The 15,539-nt window shown below is 43.4% G+C and overlaps 1 protein-coding gene across 2 annotated transcripts in view; it reads left to right on the top strand.

Annotated features, from left to right (window-relative positions):
* Positions 1-7,927: 7,927 nt before the first annotated feature.
* STK32B (serine/threonine kinase 32B) overlaps positions 7,928-15,539 on the top strand; it is a gene marked incomplete at both ends in the record, with an annotated part of 141,752 nt that continues 134,140 nt past the window's right edge. The window contains one exon of one of the 2 annotated variants that reach the window (XM_084266665.1): positions 7,928-8,003. In XM_084266665.1, the coding sequence (XP_084122791.1) occupies positions 7,928-8,003 (76 nt within the window). The remainder of the gene's footprint in view (positions 8,004-15,539) is intronic. The other variant, XM_084266666.1, reaches the window with a different exon arrangement.

Here is a 15,539-nt window from a genome sequence, read left to right as displayed (position 1 = left end):
CAAAGCTCAACTCTCCTGGGCTTATCTTGTGACCTTCAGTAGATCATTTCAGTTTCCAAACCATAGCCTTATATTTTCTTATCTCTGAGATGAGAACACATGTCTTGAGTGGTTTAGTGTTTTATGTAGAAATAAAAAAGACAAGAAAAGAAAGAGAAAGAGTAGCTATACTCCTGAGAAGACAAGCAACAAGAGCAGTAAGTCACCCTGGCACCCCTATTTAGTGTTTTGCCTTAATAGCCCAAATGTAATAGCTCTAAAGGAGCAGCCTCTTAACTATTCTGCTAAGTAGGGCTCTTCATCACTTGAGCTACTTTATGAATTCTTGAAAGACACTCTGCAGGCTAGGAAAGATTGGGAAGTCTATAATTTTACATCAATCAATACTACTGATAAATTACCAGTCACAAGAAAGGACGTGACAAAACACAATAGGACAAGCTATTAACAGAGAATCCACAGGGCTCCAGATACAGCTATAGTACATGAAGAGGGGAAGAAAAAAACATCATTAAGTAGTAAAGCTTATTAAACAGCTAAGATTGAGAGGAACATAAACCACACAAGGCCACAGCAGGTTGTGAAAGGGAATGGCTGGGCTGTTACTGCAGGGTTTTGGCTGCACCTCCAAGCAGCAGAGCACCCAGAGCAGGCTGCTTAAGGATGTACAGATTTAGTTTGTCCTCCTTTGGAATATCTACTGTGGGGAGAGGCAGGAGGTATGTCAGCTTACTAGCTGGACTTGGTAATAGTTGTGCTGGAGAAAAACCCAATGTAGCTGCTCAGGAGACATTCTGAATTCTTGGGCTGTACATCTCTTGCCTGCTTTTCCTTGGCCCTGTTCTTCTTCAGCAGTACTTACTCCTAACAGCCCTGGTGCTGGAACCGCTTTGTCTCTCTATAGAAAGGGAAGATACTTAAATGCTTTTTTATTTGCCCCTTCCTAAGTTGCAAGAAGTCTACTCTGGAAAAAATACTTTGTATGTGAAAACACCTGATGGAAAGATGAGGAAGTGGTCACAGATGACAAGTAGCTGGAGTGGAACATGGGAACCTCTAGTCTCAGTTTCATGCCCAAGGTGATCATCAACATGCTCAGGTGCATGGTATTGTGGTAAATTGACCCCAACAAAGTCCCATAATCTCTGGATTCTTTCATCATGCATGTGTTTTGATGACTTCCATTACTTTAGGGACATTATTGTTCAACGTCCCAAATGTAAAGCTAAAGAAGGCTGTGACCAAAACCTGTACAGACAAGAGACATTTTGTCCATGTTTCTTCTTATCAATGCAGAGAAGGTAATTTTTTCCCTTTTTTGCCTCACATAGCTAATGGCTTGACCCTGCCTCCACCACAGCAGTTTCACACTGAAGTACTACCATTGCCCTTGACTTGACAGACATGTAATCTTGCAGAGGGGCTGACACCAGGTTTCTCATTCCAACTGCAGCCATTGGGTTTTGCTTCCTTAGACACTTCAAAACTTCAGCCACACTATAGAAGGAGCTTGCACAAACTTCCACAGGCTCTCCACATTATTCCTGTGCTGAGGGAAATACATAATGCATGCCACGTTGGGTTTCACAGAAACAGGGAAAAGCTCTAAAGGAACAAAATGCTCTCTATTTTGAAGTGATTCCTGCTACATACTGCAGTGAAAATTGCTTAGGGCTTATCAATCTGGGATTTAGTGTAACGGTGTCAAATCACAAGATGGGCATAATAGACCTGATCAGACTGTGACTGAAGCCAATTGCACAAACAGGACTCAGTAGTAATGTGGCCAACCGGCACCCAGCAGTTCTGGAATTGTAATCATTCCTGACCTCAGATTCCAGTAGTGTTAGTTTCTCTTTGCTCCTGGAATATGTACTGGAAGCTGACTTCCTTTCTAGAGACAGTCACATTTTCTGAGGTGCTCCGGTGAGTTGGGGACTGTTTCTATAGCCAATGCTGTCTGGAATGGTGCACATTGTCAATCTAATGTCTTGATTACTTGGCTGATATCACAGTATTTTACAACTAAAGTATATGTGGTATGTAAGACCAAATCTTATCTCAAAGCTACTGTAATTTGGACCCAAATATATTCAATTTAGCCCAGAACAGACTCTGCCCTCTTTATCCATTTATGGTTCTGTTCAAATAAATAGTTCTAGTTTCTCTCTCATATATTACTTACACAGACAATCTTGCTCTTCTTGCCCTTATGTCCAACACCTTTTAAAAATGTTGCAGTAAATACCTTCTATGATCTCCCAAGCTCAGCTGGGATTGATCACTTTCTTTGCTGAAACAAGGCTGAGCAGGTCTTCAAGTAAATGCCATAGCTGTTTTGCATTCTCACTGATGCAACACAAATGAAGCAACTTGCTGGCAACCTTTAAAAAACTTTATTGAATGCTGTGGGCCTCCCTGCAAAAAGGAGGATAGGAAAAGACTCACTCCCCATCTGAGAGAGATTTGATTCTGCACAGCTTGCCTATGAGTCCATTCCATATGCCATTAACTTTTCTGATGGAGAGGCTGGAAGCCCTTGTGTCCTGACATAAACCCATGCCTGGATGACCCATACTGAGATGAGCTGAAAATCTGTTCAAAACTGCATTATGGTTTAAATTTGTGTTTTGGGGATCAGAGATTGGGCTGCTGGGGAAGGAGCAGTTGGGAGAGCATGTTGGGAAGGCAAACTAAAGTACTGCCTTCCAGTGAGGTCATAATGAGGGCAAAGTAAAGAGAACTTTGATCTGTGTTTGGACCAGTTCTTGATCTTGGTCAGTTGGATGAGTGTGGCAGGTGATGCCAATTAGACTCAATAAAACTCCAGCTTATTAACACTGTCTTGACAGAACCTTAGGAGAAACAGTTTTCTTCAGATTCATGCAGGGATGAAATAGAAGTCAGTCAATTTGCACAGGCTCTGACCTTCATTTGGAACAGCGAGTACTTACGCCTGAAGAGTGACTAGAAAACTGTCACTGTGTGTTTCAGGTTCTTGTCTGCCTGCTTTAGCATGTGGTCCCAACACATTATTTCCCCAAAATACAAACAAGAAAGGGCAAAGAGCATGTTCCAGCAGTGAACTAGAGAGCACTGTTTGTTCTGATTTTAGCATCTTTTGCCTTTCAGCACATTTTAGTGATATCAAGGGGATGAGGGGGAGAAGAGGTGATTTGGAAAGAAAACTTGAGCAACTTTACCAGTCCCTCAGCTGAGACATAGTAAATAGCCATGGTGAGCTTACTGTGGTCCAGTGCAAAGTGAAAGCATGGCATGGCATAGCATGGAGAGGAAAGGAGAAGAGACAATATTTCAGGTACGATCATCTCTAGTCCAACTGCCTAATTGGAAAGGAGCTGGTTTAAAACACAGAGCCTGTTCTCATGCCTGGACTGAGAACTTGACTCCAGCTGAAGGTTTCTAACTCCTTACCCTGCTTGAACTTTCTCCAGAGAACACATCTAGCCACACCACCAGTGGGTTGGAAAAGCAGCAAGAATTGTGTTCCTCTCTTGCTGATACTCACTTTAAAAATGCCATTGCCTCTTGATGAACACAGTGTGCCCTACCCATGTCTCTGCAATGGCAGGAAAACCCAACAGAAGCGAACATGACTTCTCCAGAAAGAAGCAAATGGAAATAACCACTTCTGTGTAGGAACCCTATCAGTTTCCAAGGAGGGGACTATTTTTAACCCATCTTCTTCTATTTTAGAGAAGTCATAATCATAAAGATAAGAGATATCATTTTAATGTCTTGTTTGTTAACTCCTGGAGAGTATTCAAACACAAAAAAGTCAGTGTAAACACTCTGCAATTTACAAATATTAGCATATCAACAGGGTATGCATTGAAATCAAGAACTGTAAGGTCACCCTGTAAGTCTCATCAGCAGCATTTTAATACAAAAGCTGTAATCACAGAATTACTGGCTTTAAACTACTGGATTCCCTAAGGGAATTTTTATAATGCAAAGGAATGTAATCATGTTTGATTTTCTTTATTGCTAACTCTGCATGCAGATCTGAAAAAAATCACTATTAATCTGAGCCAGACAACACAGGCCTTAAAGGAAAATGTAAAACAATGTCTTAAAATGATGTTCATGCTGATTGCAGCTTCTGTTTACAGGGGGTGGAAAGCTCTATTAGACTGTCCTTTTTCTCTACTGTGTTTTCTGCATAGGCTATGTTGTTTTAACTTGCTAGAAAATAAAGTGTTTTTAAGGTTAGAACTTGGTTCATTTCAAGCAAAATTTGATCATCTTTTAGGAGAACAGACAAGCTTGGCTCTGGTCTGGCAAGGCTTACAAACTCTCACTGCTTGTAGCTTATAAATCTCTATCACAGAAGAGTAAAACATTTAATTGTTCTGAGAATTATCAGCTTCCAGAGAGCTTTGTTGATGTGCATGATGCTATGATATAGAATTTCAGAGGCATTTCTGATTTACAAAAGCAATTGGACAAACACATGAGTAATTGTTCCTGAAGAGTTGTTGCTAAATTTGGAGTGGATGCAGCGGAATTCAGGTTGTTCTGGGTGCAATTAAAACAAGATACTGACAGAATTTAGCATGTATTCAGTGTTGCAAAAGACAAAGGTGGGGTCCAGGACCATGTGAATAAGCAGCCTGCATGTTCAAGGCTTAATGTTACTCATATCGAAGGTGCTGCCATTGATTTCCTTGAGTCTTTGCTGGGGCTTGGGCATGCATCAAGAGCCTTGATGCCACTTGTTCCATTGGTCATCATTATGAAATCAGCATTTGATTTAGCTACAGAAATGCTAATGCTCCCAGGAAGCTCGTGAATGTGGTACAAACAAACCTTTGTTCGAAGCAAAGGCGACACAGCAATGAGTGCATTGTATTGCCTTCAGGACAGCAAACAAAAATTCTTGTCAAATGATCGGGGTTTTGGGAGTGTTTATATAGAAAATGGCTTTGAAGGATAATGTCTGTCACTATTCAAGTGCAAGAGCAACAGAGGAATATAATGTTATAAACTAATAAATCATGAATGAATGGCTCTTCGATGCTTCATTAATAGATATTAACTTTTCATATCTCACATTAACACAGCATGCAGTTTGTCTTGACCTCCTATCTATGCTTATGTTTAAACATAAGCCAGGGGGCTTCATAGACCAAAGACAAATGAATTGAAAAGCTGTGGTAATCCATACAGGAGTTAAAAAGACATATCAGTCTAGTCGGACTAATTAACGAGTAGAGATAACTCATTGCTCTGTATAGTCTTAGAGCTTTTGGTTCATGGCTGGCCTTGTCACATGAAGTCATGAAAGACATCTCAGAAGACTTGTTAGATTTTTGGTCTATATAGAGGGAGTCAGATGTAAAAAAGAAATAGATTAACTCTTGGAGACAGTTTTGAGTAATTTTAATGAATTTGTATTTTCTGCTTGCAAAGCAATCCCAAACTGCTCCTGCTCATCCCATGTCAGTAATCTGTGGATGTGTTTCTTATGTGCAAAATGATCAGCCTGGGGGTTTATTGGCAAACTACTTCTTCCCCTTATTTGGGAGGTCACTCTAAAACACTTCCACATGAATTGAAACAAGATCATTAACATGGTGTAAGCCCTTAGCTCAGGTAGAAGCTAATTCTTACCAGCTGAAATGTGTCAAACTATAAATGCTGTCCTCTGCTAATGTGAAAGGAACTGGAGTAACATAAAGCACCATGCTGGCCAGTTAACCCAAAAGAAAACTGAAAGGCAATGGTTTCCATATACTGCTGCTGTCTGCTTACTGAAGAAGCATCACTTCAGTAACATAATGTTGTTTCTGCTTTTTGACTGGATCACTAAATCTCTGAATGGGTGAGTAACAAACAAAAGAATAACAACGAGCAAGTGGTGCTTTCCAGGTTGTATTTTAGATGAGCAGCCATGGATCAACCTTTTGAAAGCTTCCCTATTTTGCATATGCTTTCAGATTTTAAATAGTGATAAACCAAATAATTTAAGTGAGGGATATCAGTGGGTGATGCAGTCTGTCCACATCTACTTATGGAAAAATGTCACCGTGTCTGAACTTATCAGCTCTCTGGGTCTCTAAGTGCTGCAAGTTCTGAGCTCTCAGCCACACAGCCCAGGGTCTTACCCACTGCATTCAATTCTAATCAACCTTCCCCTGAGAGGTTATAGCAGGATTATATTGATTTCAAAGACAGGTGATGTGAGTAACTAAGGCAGGTAAAAATCATAAGCAAAGAGACCGAAAGTTCTCCTGTTTCACATAGAAATTGTTATTGGGCTTTTCTAAACAGCTATACTGAAAGAAGGGTGGTAGATGTTACACTAGAACAATAGAGTCGTTCTGTCTGTATATATGACAATATATATACACCCTGGCTTCAGACTCTTGGTTCTGTCTACCTCTTTTCCCCTTCTAACAGTGGAGGAGCCAAAGATCCAACTTTTGGCTGATTCTCTTGCCTGTGGGTTTCCCTTACAGGAGCTTGAGTTGTCAGGGCCTGGAACAGGCTGCCCAGGGAGGGGGTTGAGTTCCCATCCCTGGATATGGTTAAAAAAAGGGTAGATGAGGTACTTTAGGGATATGGTTTAGCACAGGATGGGAATGGTTGGGACTCAATGATCTTCAAAGGTCTCTTCCAACCGTGTGATGCTTGTATGAGCTGCACAGACTTTGCCCTGGGTACAGTAATAACACAATAATGTGATTTTGTTTTGCTGGCTGTGTCCCTTTGGTGAGCGTTTTGCGAGTCATTCTTCCTCCTTCACCTCAACAGTGGCTCTCTGTAGCCCTTCTGGAAGGGAGCGAGACAGCTACCCGTGTGTACCAGGGCCAGTGGCAACTCTGGGAAGGCTGTGCTGCGGGGTTCGGGTTGCAGCTTTCCCTAACACACTCTTACGGAGGACTCCTTTCAGGGCCCAGGCGTTGATCCATACACATATATACACGTGAATACAGCCGCAAGTATATAGGGTCGCTGCCCGTACAGACAGGCAGCCCCGAAGCTCCCCCTCCCTCCCTCCCTCCCGGGGCACAGCTCGGTCCTGCCGGCAGGTGGCGGTATGGTGCCGGGCCGGCCGCCCCGCCCCGCCCCAGCGCCTGCCGCGCTCCGCGGCCGCGGGCAGCCAGCGCGGGGCTGAGTGCTGGGGGGGGTGTGGGGGGGGGGGGGCGGAAAGAGGGACGGGCGGCAGTCTATGGCTTTTTCTTCTTGTTCCCCTCTGTAAACCCAGCGAAGCTCGAGTCAGCCGGCCGCGTCCCTGCGCGCTGCCGGGGATCAACCCCCAGCTGGCAGGCAAATAATCATCTCGACCCAAGGCAGCGGATCCCCCTCCCAGCCATTCACCCGATTCGGGTAACGGGAGCTCCCAGCTGCCGGTGCCGCTGCCGACCAGCTCCTCCGGGGGCCGGAGAGCATCTTTGGGCGGCAGGAGCAGCTCCGTCACCCCCTCCGCTAGACAGCACCGCCGGGGCAGCGCGGGGCGCGGATGCCAGTCCCCGTATCGGGGCAGGAGCGGGGGCTCCGCAGCGGAGCTCTGGGAGGAGGAAAAGCGGAGGGAGGATCCGCGAGGATCCAGGTAGATCCAGCTTTTACCGCTTACCAAAAGCGGACCAGCAGCAGGACCTCCGCCTCCTCCCTCCCTCCCTCGTCCCCTCCCTCCCTCCCTTCTTCCTCCTCCCCTAACTCCCTCCCTCCCCTGCCCCTCCGCGATTAGAGACGGGCCAACTCGGTGCGCGCCAGCCAGCAGCGATCGCTGCCGGGGGCAGACGGATGGCTTTCATGTCGCAGGGTGACTGCTAGCTCTGCAGAGGCTCCCCCGGCCGGGCCGGGCTGGGGCTGGCCAGGCGGCAGGCGGGCGGGCGGGCAGGCAGCTGCCCCGGCGCCGGGGTGCCTGCCGGCGCGCCCCGCGGGATGCTGGCGGCGGGGGATGCGGAGCCGGCCGCGGAGTAACATGGGGGGCAGCCACTCCCACAGGGCGCCCGTCTTCGACGAGAACGAGGACGGTGAGTGCGGAGCTGTCCGAGGTACCGCGCCCGCGGGTCCCGCTCGTCGCCGTCGTGTTGCACCTCGGGGGCCGCGGGCAGCACCTCTGCTCCGGGGAGCGGTTTGGGATCGATCCTCCAGCGGGCTGACTGTGGTGGGGCGAGCTCCCCGGGCAGGGGAGGAGGAGGAAAATCCCACCTCTGTTCACACCGATGTGGTGGGTATTTGCTGCCAGCCGATCTGAAGTCAAGTGTGCCGCTGCTTGGGGTCTAAGCACATGGCAGGTAACTCCATACACACATCCATGAGCGGGCATCGCTTTGGAGATGGATGCTCACTTCTTTTGTTCTCGGTTATAGCTGATTCTTTGCCCAGCTGCCCCTTTTAAATGGCACTATCCTCTCAGTCACTATACTTCCTCCTCTACCTTTACTTTCTGAAACTTTGTAAAGCTTGCTCTGTTACCTGGAGATTTTATTTTTCTCTAATATGGCATCAGAAAGTGCATTTTGCGAAGTTTTGGGAAGGCAATGGAAAAGTTTGCATAAAATAGGGGGTTTCTTCACTATTTATGCCTTTCCATGTCATTTTTATCTGTAGACTGGAATGGGGAGGCTGCATTTCAATCACAGTCATTTGGGCTTTCAAAGCAAAGAGAACATTGTGCTCCCAGGGAACAGGTATTTGTGTATTATCACTAGAAGTGTTTTTTAACATTACTTACAGGACAGATGTTGCTGCCTATCTGAACGATCGATGCTTAATTTTGAGCATATTCCTTTCCCAGTAGTTCCTCAATATATTTTATTAGGAGGTGTTTGTGTCTTAATAGGCTGTCGTATTGGTTTGGCTTTCTGAGGTTCATAAGAAATCAAAATCCTGTGCTCTTCCCTTTATGCTCAGGACACATGGTGATACCTCTATTAGGGAGGAAATGTATTAAATGCATGTGAAAGGACAAGTAGATGTTTACAATAGATGTTTGCTTCCCTTCAAGCCACAATTATCATTCCCCATTCCTTGACAAAGGCTAAAGAGGTATTTGTTGAGGTTTGGTTTACAAGACTCCATTGTTTCTGTGGAGAATGGGCCATATTATTGACTCTTTGTGTATTGGGCTTCAGTAGCTGTGATTTTCTTGTACTGACATAACCCTTCAGTCGTTTGCCATAGGTCCTGCTATGTAACCAAGTGAGAGAGAAAGAACACCCCCTCTTAACCCACTTCCCACACCTCTCTTCCAGGTAAAATCTTGAAAATAAGCAATTAGTCTTGTAAAGCTTGAGATAACTCACCAAGAAATAGCCAAGAGTGAAAGCAGGGTGTTAATCTTGTCTAAACACCCTAAAGTAAGAAAATAGCCCTGTCTGCCTTTGTAAGACTTCTGATTGGGGTCTCTCAAGTTTGCAGTTTCTGTTAATTACCACCACTTTTTGTTTGTTTGTTTTAATTTCCCATGAAACAAGGCTGTGGTCAGTTTTTTGAGCAAACTGAACGAAGTTCAATAGTAAATTACTGCAGACAAGACATCATGTCACTTAGCATTATTTTTCCTTCTGAAAAACATTTCTGTAATGCCATTATTAATACCTAATAAAAAACCCACACAAAGTAGTTATGGATTTCTATTAGGTAATTATTTATCCTTTGCCCAGTTTTGTTCTGTTGTGGGTTTTTTTTTTTTGCATTACAAATGTTCCTAACATCATCTCTCTCTTATTCTTAAGGTATTATGCTTAGCACAGCCATCTAATTCAGAAGAGCCCATTACTTTTGAAACAATAACCTATTTCCCACACTACTTACAAATTATTATTCAGGATGGCATTTTCCAAAATACCTGAATAATGTAGGGAAACATCTCATCTTGGAAAATGTATCTTACAAGGTTGAAGCAAAATCAAGCTGTATTTCATATTCCAACTAGTAGCTACAAGAGTCACTGTTTTCCACAATATTGGACTCCATATGGAAATTAAGAATTAAAAGGGAAAAGAGAAACTCCAGCAAGAGAAAGTTGTTTTGTTTCTTGAGATGGTAGAATTTTATTGAGCAATGACCATGCTTATTGGTTCAGAGAGAACTGGAATAATAGTAAATGAGTTGTGTATGAATATGTAGGCACAGTAGAAACTAAGCTGTGCAGTCTATTGCATGTAATGTCGCAGCTGCCTCCTAAAATCAGCAAAATGAGCAGAAAAAAGGGAGTGTCATTTTATGTTCATACATGTAACAAATTTTGGAAGAAGAGCTTTAAAACCATTAGTTGTCACTTTGTAAATCATAGAAAAATGTACTTATTCAGTGTACCACTTCACAAAGAAACAAGAGCAGCCAAGTACTGCCTGACAAGCCAGTAGGGTATCTGCTCTAGAGATACAACTCCTGCTCTCTGTCTAATGAGAAAAGGTGTTGATCCACTGAGTAGACCTAAATTCTATGAGTTCTGTGTAGCCTCCCCACCATGCTTAGGATAATAAAGAATGGTCTGGCCAGAAGGCTGGACTGCATGCCATACATCCCCAGCTATCACAAACAGCATAACACACTGTTACCACATACTGATCTTTTTAAAAGCCATATACATACCATTTTTAAACTAGCTGTATTTGTTCCATGTATTCTATTTTTGCTAGAAGGATCATCCAGAACTTCACTTTTTCAATGGTGAGAAACATCTGTTTTCCTGATGAAATGATTCTTAACCTATTTATAAGATTTATGTTTATTTTAAATGTTGTGGGCTTAAACAGCTCTCTATCCTGCTTGATTACTCCAGTACATTGATAGATGGCAAAAATGTCCCCTCTCTTTGTCTTGTAAGAAAGCATGTCCTGGTTTTTTATTTCCATTGTTTTTTCACCTCCTGTGCCCCTCACCTGCCTGCCTTTGAACATGTCTTAGTTGCACACAGATAACCCAAATTATTGAAAACAATACTTCTTATCTCTAGTGGAAATAACTCACCTGGTAGAGCCCAACAATCACCACATTTGCCCTTTCCATGGATGTGTCGTGGATAATTCTGTCACCCTGTGATGTTAGCTCACTAGTGCTCTGTTCAGTAGCTTCCACCTATGAGCTTCAATACACAGCAGAAATGTTTGGTGTTCCTATATGCATGACCTCACATTTTGCATGATGGAATTTCAGTCCATTTGTAGTATTCATGTTCTCAGAGATGGTCATCCGCTTCTTTCCTTGTGACGTTCTCCTCCTCCATTGCTTTACCTGTCTTGTGTATTATCGTCACTCTCATCATCTCCATACCAGTTATCAAGTCCACTCAATATTTAGTGTAACTATTCAGCTGGATCGTTTCCAGACTTCATTTTTGTTAACCCCTGTCAACCTCCTAATTCCCGTTTCAAAATAACATTGTTTCCCACGTTACCCACCTTGCCTTTTGCCAGTTAATCCTCACCTTGTTCAGCTTTGCTTATACTTTCTCATGTATCACTTCACTGAAACTGAGAAAAATGAAATCTAAGTCAACTTCACCAGCTACAAAATACCTTTCTTGTCAAGCAAAAGCCTCTGGTTACTCTTGTGCAGAAAACTTCTGGTGAACCCATGTTGTATTTACCTCATTTTTCTTCTTATTTTATGTTAAAGCACAAGAGCTATGAGAATCCAGAGTCCTTTGTTTGCCTAAAGCTTCTACTCAAGCTAAAGAAGCTCAGTGGAAAGATTTCTTGATTTTTATTGCTTTATAGGTTGGATACACCAGACTTAGCTGTCTATCAGCATAGCTACCTTGAATCAACGTTAGATACTTTAATGGATTGGAACTATAGCACTTTTTCAGACATTCAGAAAGAGTTTTTGAGCTAGAAAATACACCAGTTGTGTAGTTAATTCAGCACTCTGGTAAAAGGTAAACAGTTTCATTTTGGTTAATGCTGCTGAAGTAAGGAGTATTCTCTTTACCAGGACTATTTCCTATTCTTATAACAACTATCTCCTCCTTAATGTGTGTATCCAGTGCTAATACCAGGAGAGAAAAGGAGGACATCTTTCCTCATGTTCAGCTCCTCAGAAACAGCAATAAGTTCACAAGAATGGCAGTAGAAGGGTGAGGGGAATATTCACCATTGGTAAATGTTGTTTGCAAATTCTCACTAAGTACCATAAGTAACAAATGTGTTAGCAATAGCCTGGTGACTGTAAAGAGTGTCTTTCATGCTGGATTTGCTTCACCATGCTCTATTAAAGCCTCAGTGATATTTAATAGGTGAAAATGAAATAGTAGAAAAGCTTCATTTAGAAAAGAGCTTACTCAGGAGGGATGTTACCATGACCAAACAGGAATAACATAATTGCCTATATTTTGGTGGAAGATACAGAGGAAAGGATAAGAAGCAGAAGTGTTAGAGGCTAGAAATTGGCCCTATGAAGTGATATAGGAGTTGTATTTGGTTATTTGGGGCTTAAGAATTCAGTTTTGCTGCAGCTACTTTTAAGAAATAAGTGCACTGAACCTGTAAAGATCTTGGGTTTATTTTTATAGTATGTGACTTTACATTTAAAGCAAATATCTATTCCCAAAGAACATTTCACTGAACATCCTGAGGCAACAGAGCTTGAACGCTCCTTTGGGGAGGTCAGTGTGACGTGCTGTGCCTCAGTACTCTTGTCTTGTGTGAGGGAAAGGAGGCATAGCAACATGCCTTGGCTTATTTCTCCATGGCTGATCCCTGATCCACTGTAGTGCTTATGGATCTACTCAATTTCAAGCAAGTGCTGAAGCCCCATTGCTTTGCCTAAGTCATAAGGCTTCATTCTGCTCTAGTGGCATAACTACAGAGCTCAATAGAAATCTTATGTACTGGAGAATGTAGCATACATCCTCTAGAGCTAAGTTTTAAATTTGAAGTTGTAATTTAAATTGTTTTCTACCTCTCTTAATTTAAGCCTTCAACTTTAAATGAAGATTTTTAAGTTCTTGGTGAGTTGCAGAACAAGTAATTTTTAAATGACCAACTGCTGAAAAGCCCATCTTGTACTAACAGCACACAAAAAAGACACAGATCCTAACAAAAACCCCTGCAATTAATATGGTTCAGGTAGCTAAATTCAGATAAATGGCTGAGATTTTATAAAGTGTGGTGGAAGCTGAAGATAGTCTATACCCACTGAATGGATGAGGGGAAGGCTGTGGATGTGTCTACCTGTACTTCAGTAAAGCCTTTGACACAGTTTCTCACAGCATTCTGATTGAGGAACTGGCTGCCACTGGCCTGGGCAGAAGGACCTTCTGCTGGGTTAAAAACTGGCCTGATGGCCAGGCCCACAGGGTGGTGGTAAATGGAACAGAATCCAGCTGGAGGCTGGTCAGGAGTGGTGTCCCCCAGGGCTCAGTCCTGGGTCCAGTCTTGTTCAACATCTTTATCAATGACCTGGATGAAGAGGCTCTTCAGAGGGATCTGAACAGGCTGGACCCATGGGCTGAGACCAACGGGATGATGTTTAACATGGCCAAGGGGAGAGTGCTGCACATGGGACATAACAACCCTGTGCAGTGCTACAGGGTTGAGGGAGGTTGGCTGGAGAGCTGTCAGGCAGAGAAGGACCTGGGGGTGTTGGTTGACTGCAGGCTGAATATGAGCCAGCAGTGTGCCCGGGCAACCAGGAAGGCCAATGGCATCCTGGCTTGTATCAGAAACAGTGTGGCCAGTAGGTCTGGGGAGGTGATTGTGCCCCTGGACTGGGCATTGGTGAGGCCACACCTTGAGTGCTGGGTCCAGTTCTGGGCTCCTCATCATCAGAAGGACATTGAGGTCCTGGAGCGAGTTCAGAGAAGGGCAACCAGGCTGGGGAAGGAGCTGGAGGGCAAATCCTCTGAGGAGCAGCTGAGGGAGCTGGGGCTGTTCAGCCTGGAGAAGAAGAGGCTGAGGGGAGACCTTATCACCACCTACAACTGCCTGAAGGGAGGTTGTAGAGAGGTGGGTGATGGTCTCTTCAGCCAGGGGACAGGAGATGGGACAAGGGGAAATGGCACAAAGCTGTGCCAGGGCAGGGGCAGATTTGATGTTAGGAAAAAACATTTTATTGAAAGCGTTATCGGGGCCTGGAACAGGCTGCCCAGGGAGGGGGTTGAATCACCTTCCCTGGATGTGTTTAAAGGAAAGGTAGATGAGGTACTTGGGGATATGGTTTAGCACAGGATGGGAATGGTTGGTCTTGATGATCTTAAAGCTCTTTTCCAACCTTGTGATTCTGTGATCTATAAAAGTGACATAGGGAAAAATGACACACGAGGGTTTTGCTTGGGACCAGTTTAAAGCAATGGCTAAATGTCAAAATGAGTCAGATTTAAAACAGAGTAAGCAGTGTCCAGTTATTGTCAGAGATATGATAGTGCTCATCAGCCTGCCGCCACAAAGCTGTAATGGATAATGTCTGAGGCAGTCGTGTAACAACTGCAAAGAGCTCGAATCACAAGCCTAAAAACATGCTCTTTTGGAACTCATTGATTCCTACAGTATAGCTCTGCAGAACAGTTAAAGGGGTTAGAATCTGCATACCTTCTCTTAGTGAACGTAAGAAATGTAGAGTGGTATTAATATTTCTGCTGGATTCCTGGTTTGTTCATGCAGTTTCTGTGGTGGGTTATGTAGCATTTGACTGGGCAAAGATGAATATTCCAACTCCCTTTTAGAACCGGATTGGGCAAGAATGCCACATTGTGACTTAAAAATGCTCTAAGACAGTTCTGTATTAAAAAAATTGGATAAACCACAGCTGTTGAAGGCATTGCTTTATGCTGGACCTCAAGCTTTTAGATAAATAAGATCCTGACTGTTGGGGTTTTTTTTGTTTTATTTACTTTATGATGATGTAGAATTATATGCAGTTTTATTTTCCATTTACTGAACGTTAGACATGAAGTCATCATTAAGTGTAATGCAATAAATTTCAGAAACCCTAATGCTAGTATCTGTACAAACACAGAATACAATAATGATTAGGGCAGAGCTTGCAGTTACAGCATAACATGAGACAATAGGAGGATATGGACAGAAAGAAAAGCACAGAAGAACAATATGACAACTCCAGGCAGTCGCTGCCAAACTGCTGTCAAGAGTTTGCATGGCCTGGGGCAAAGGAGGTTCAGAAGGAGTGTCACAGTATTGCAACCACTGTCAGTCATTATCTTCCTGACTCAGTCATACAGCTTTGGTACAAGGTACACGAACAACGTGGACCTCTTCAGACACTGAATGGGAGCTGTAGATGAAGTGTAATATAGATTGTGGATTTCCCTTTTCTACTGGGAACTCTGAAGAAAAACAGGATGAATTTGACGTTTCCACTTTGGATTCTTGCTCCCCCCTTTTGCTCTTGTTCCCCCCCTATTTGACTGTCCTAAAGATGTTGTGCAACATCTGATTTAACCTATACTGTCAGGATTGGAACCGAGTCTCTTTCAAGGAACACCTAATGTGTATACTGACTAGATTATATGTTACTATTACCCACATTCCACCAGATTTCTGCCAGCAGTGGCTTAGAGATAGACAGATGAAGTTTTGAGATCCTTCCTAAATGTATTT

This window comes from Gallinula chloropus, assembly GCF_964237585.1.
Source record: "Gallinula chloropus genome assembly, chromosome: 7".
In the NCBI taxonomy this organism is placed as follows: domain Eukaryota; kingdom Metazoa; phylum Chordata; class Aves; order Gruiformes; family Rallidae; genus Gallinula; species Gallinula chloropus.
The sequence above is the reverse complement of the archived record's forward strand: the minus strand, read 5'-3'. Positions and strand labels throughout refer to the sequence as shown.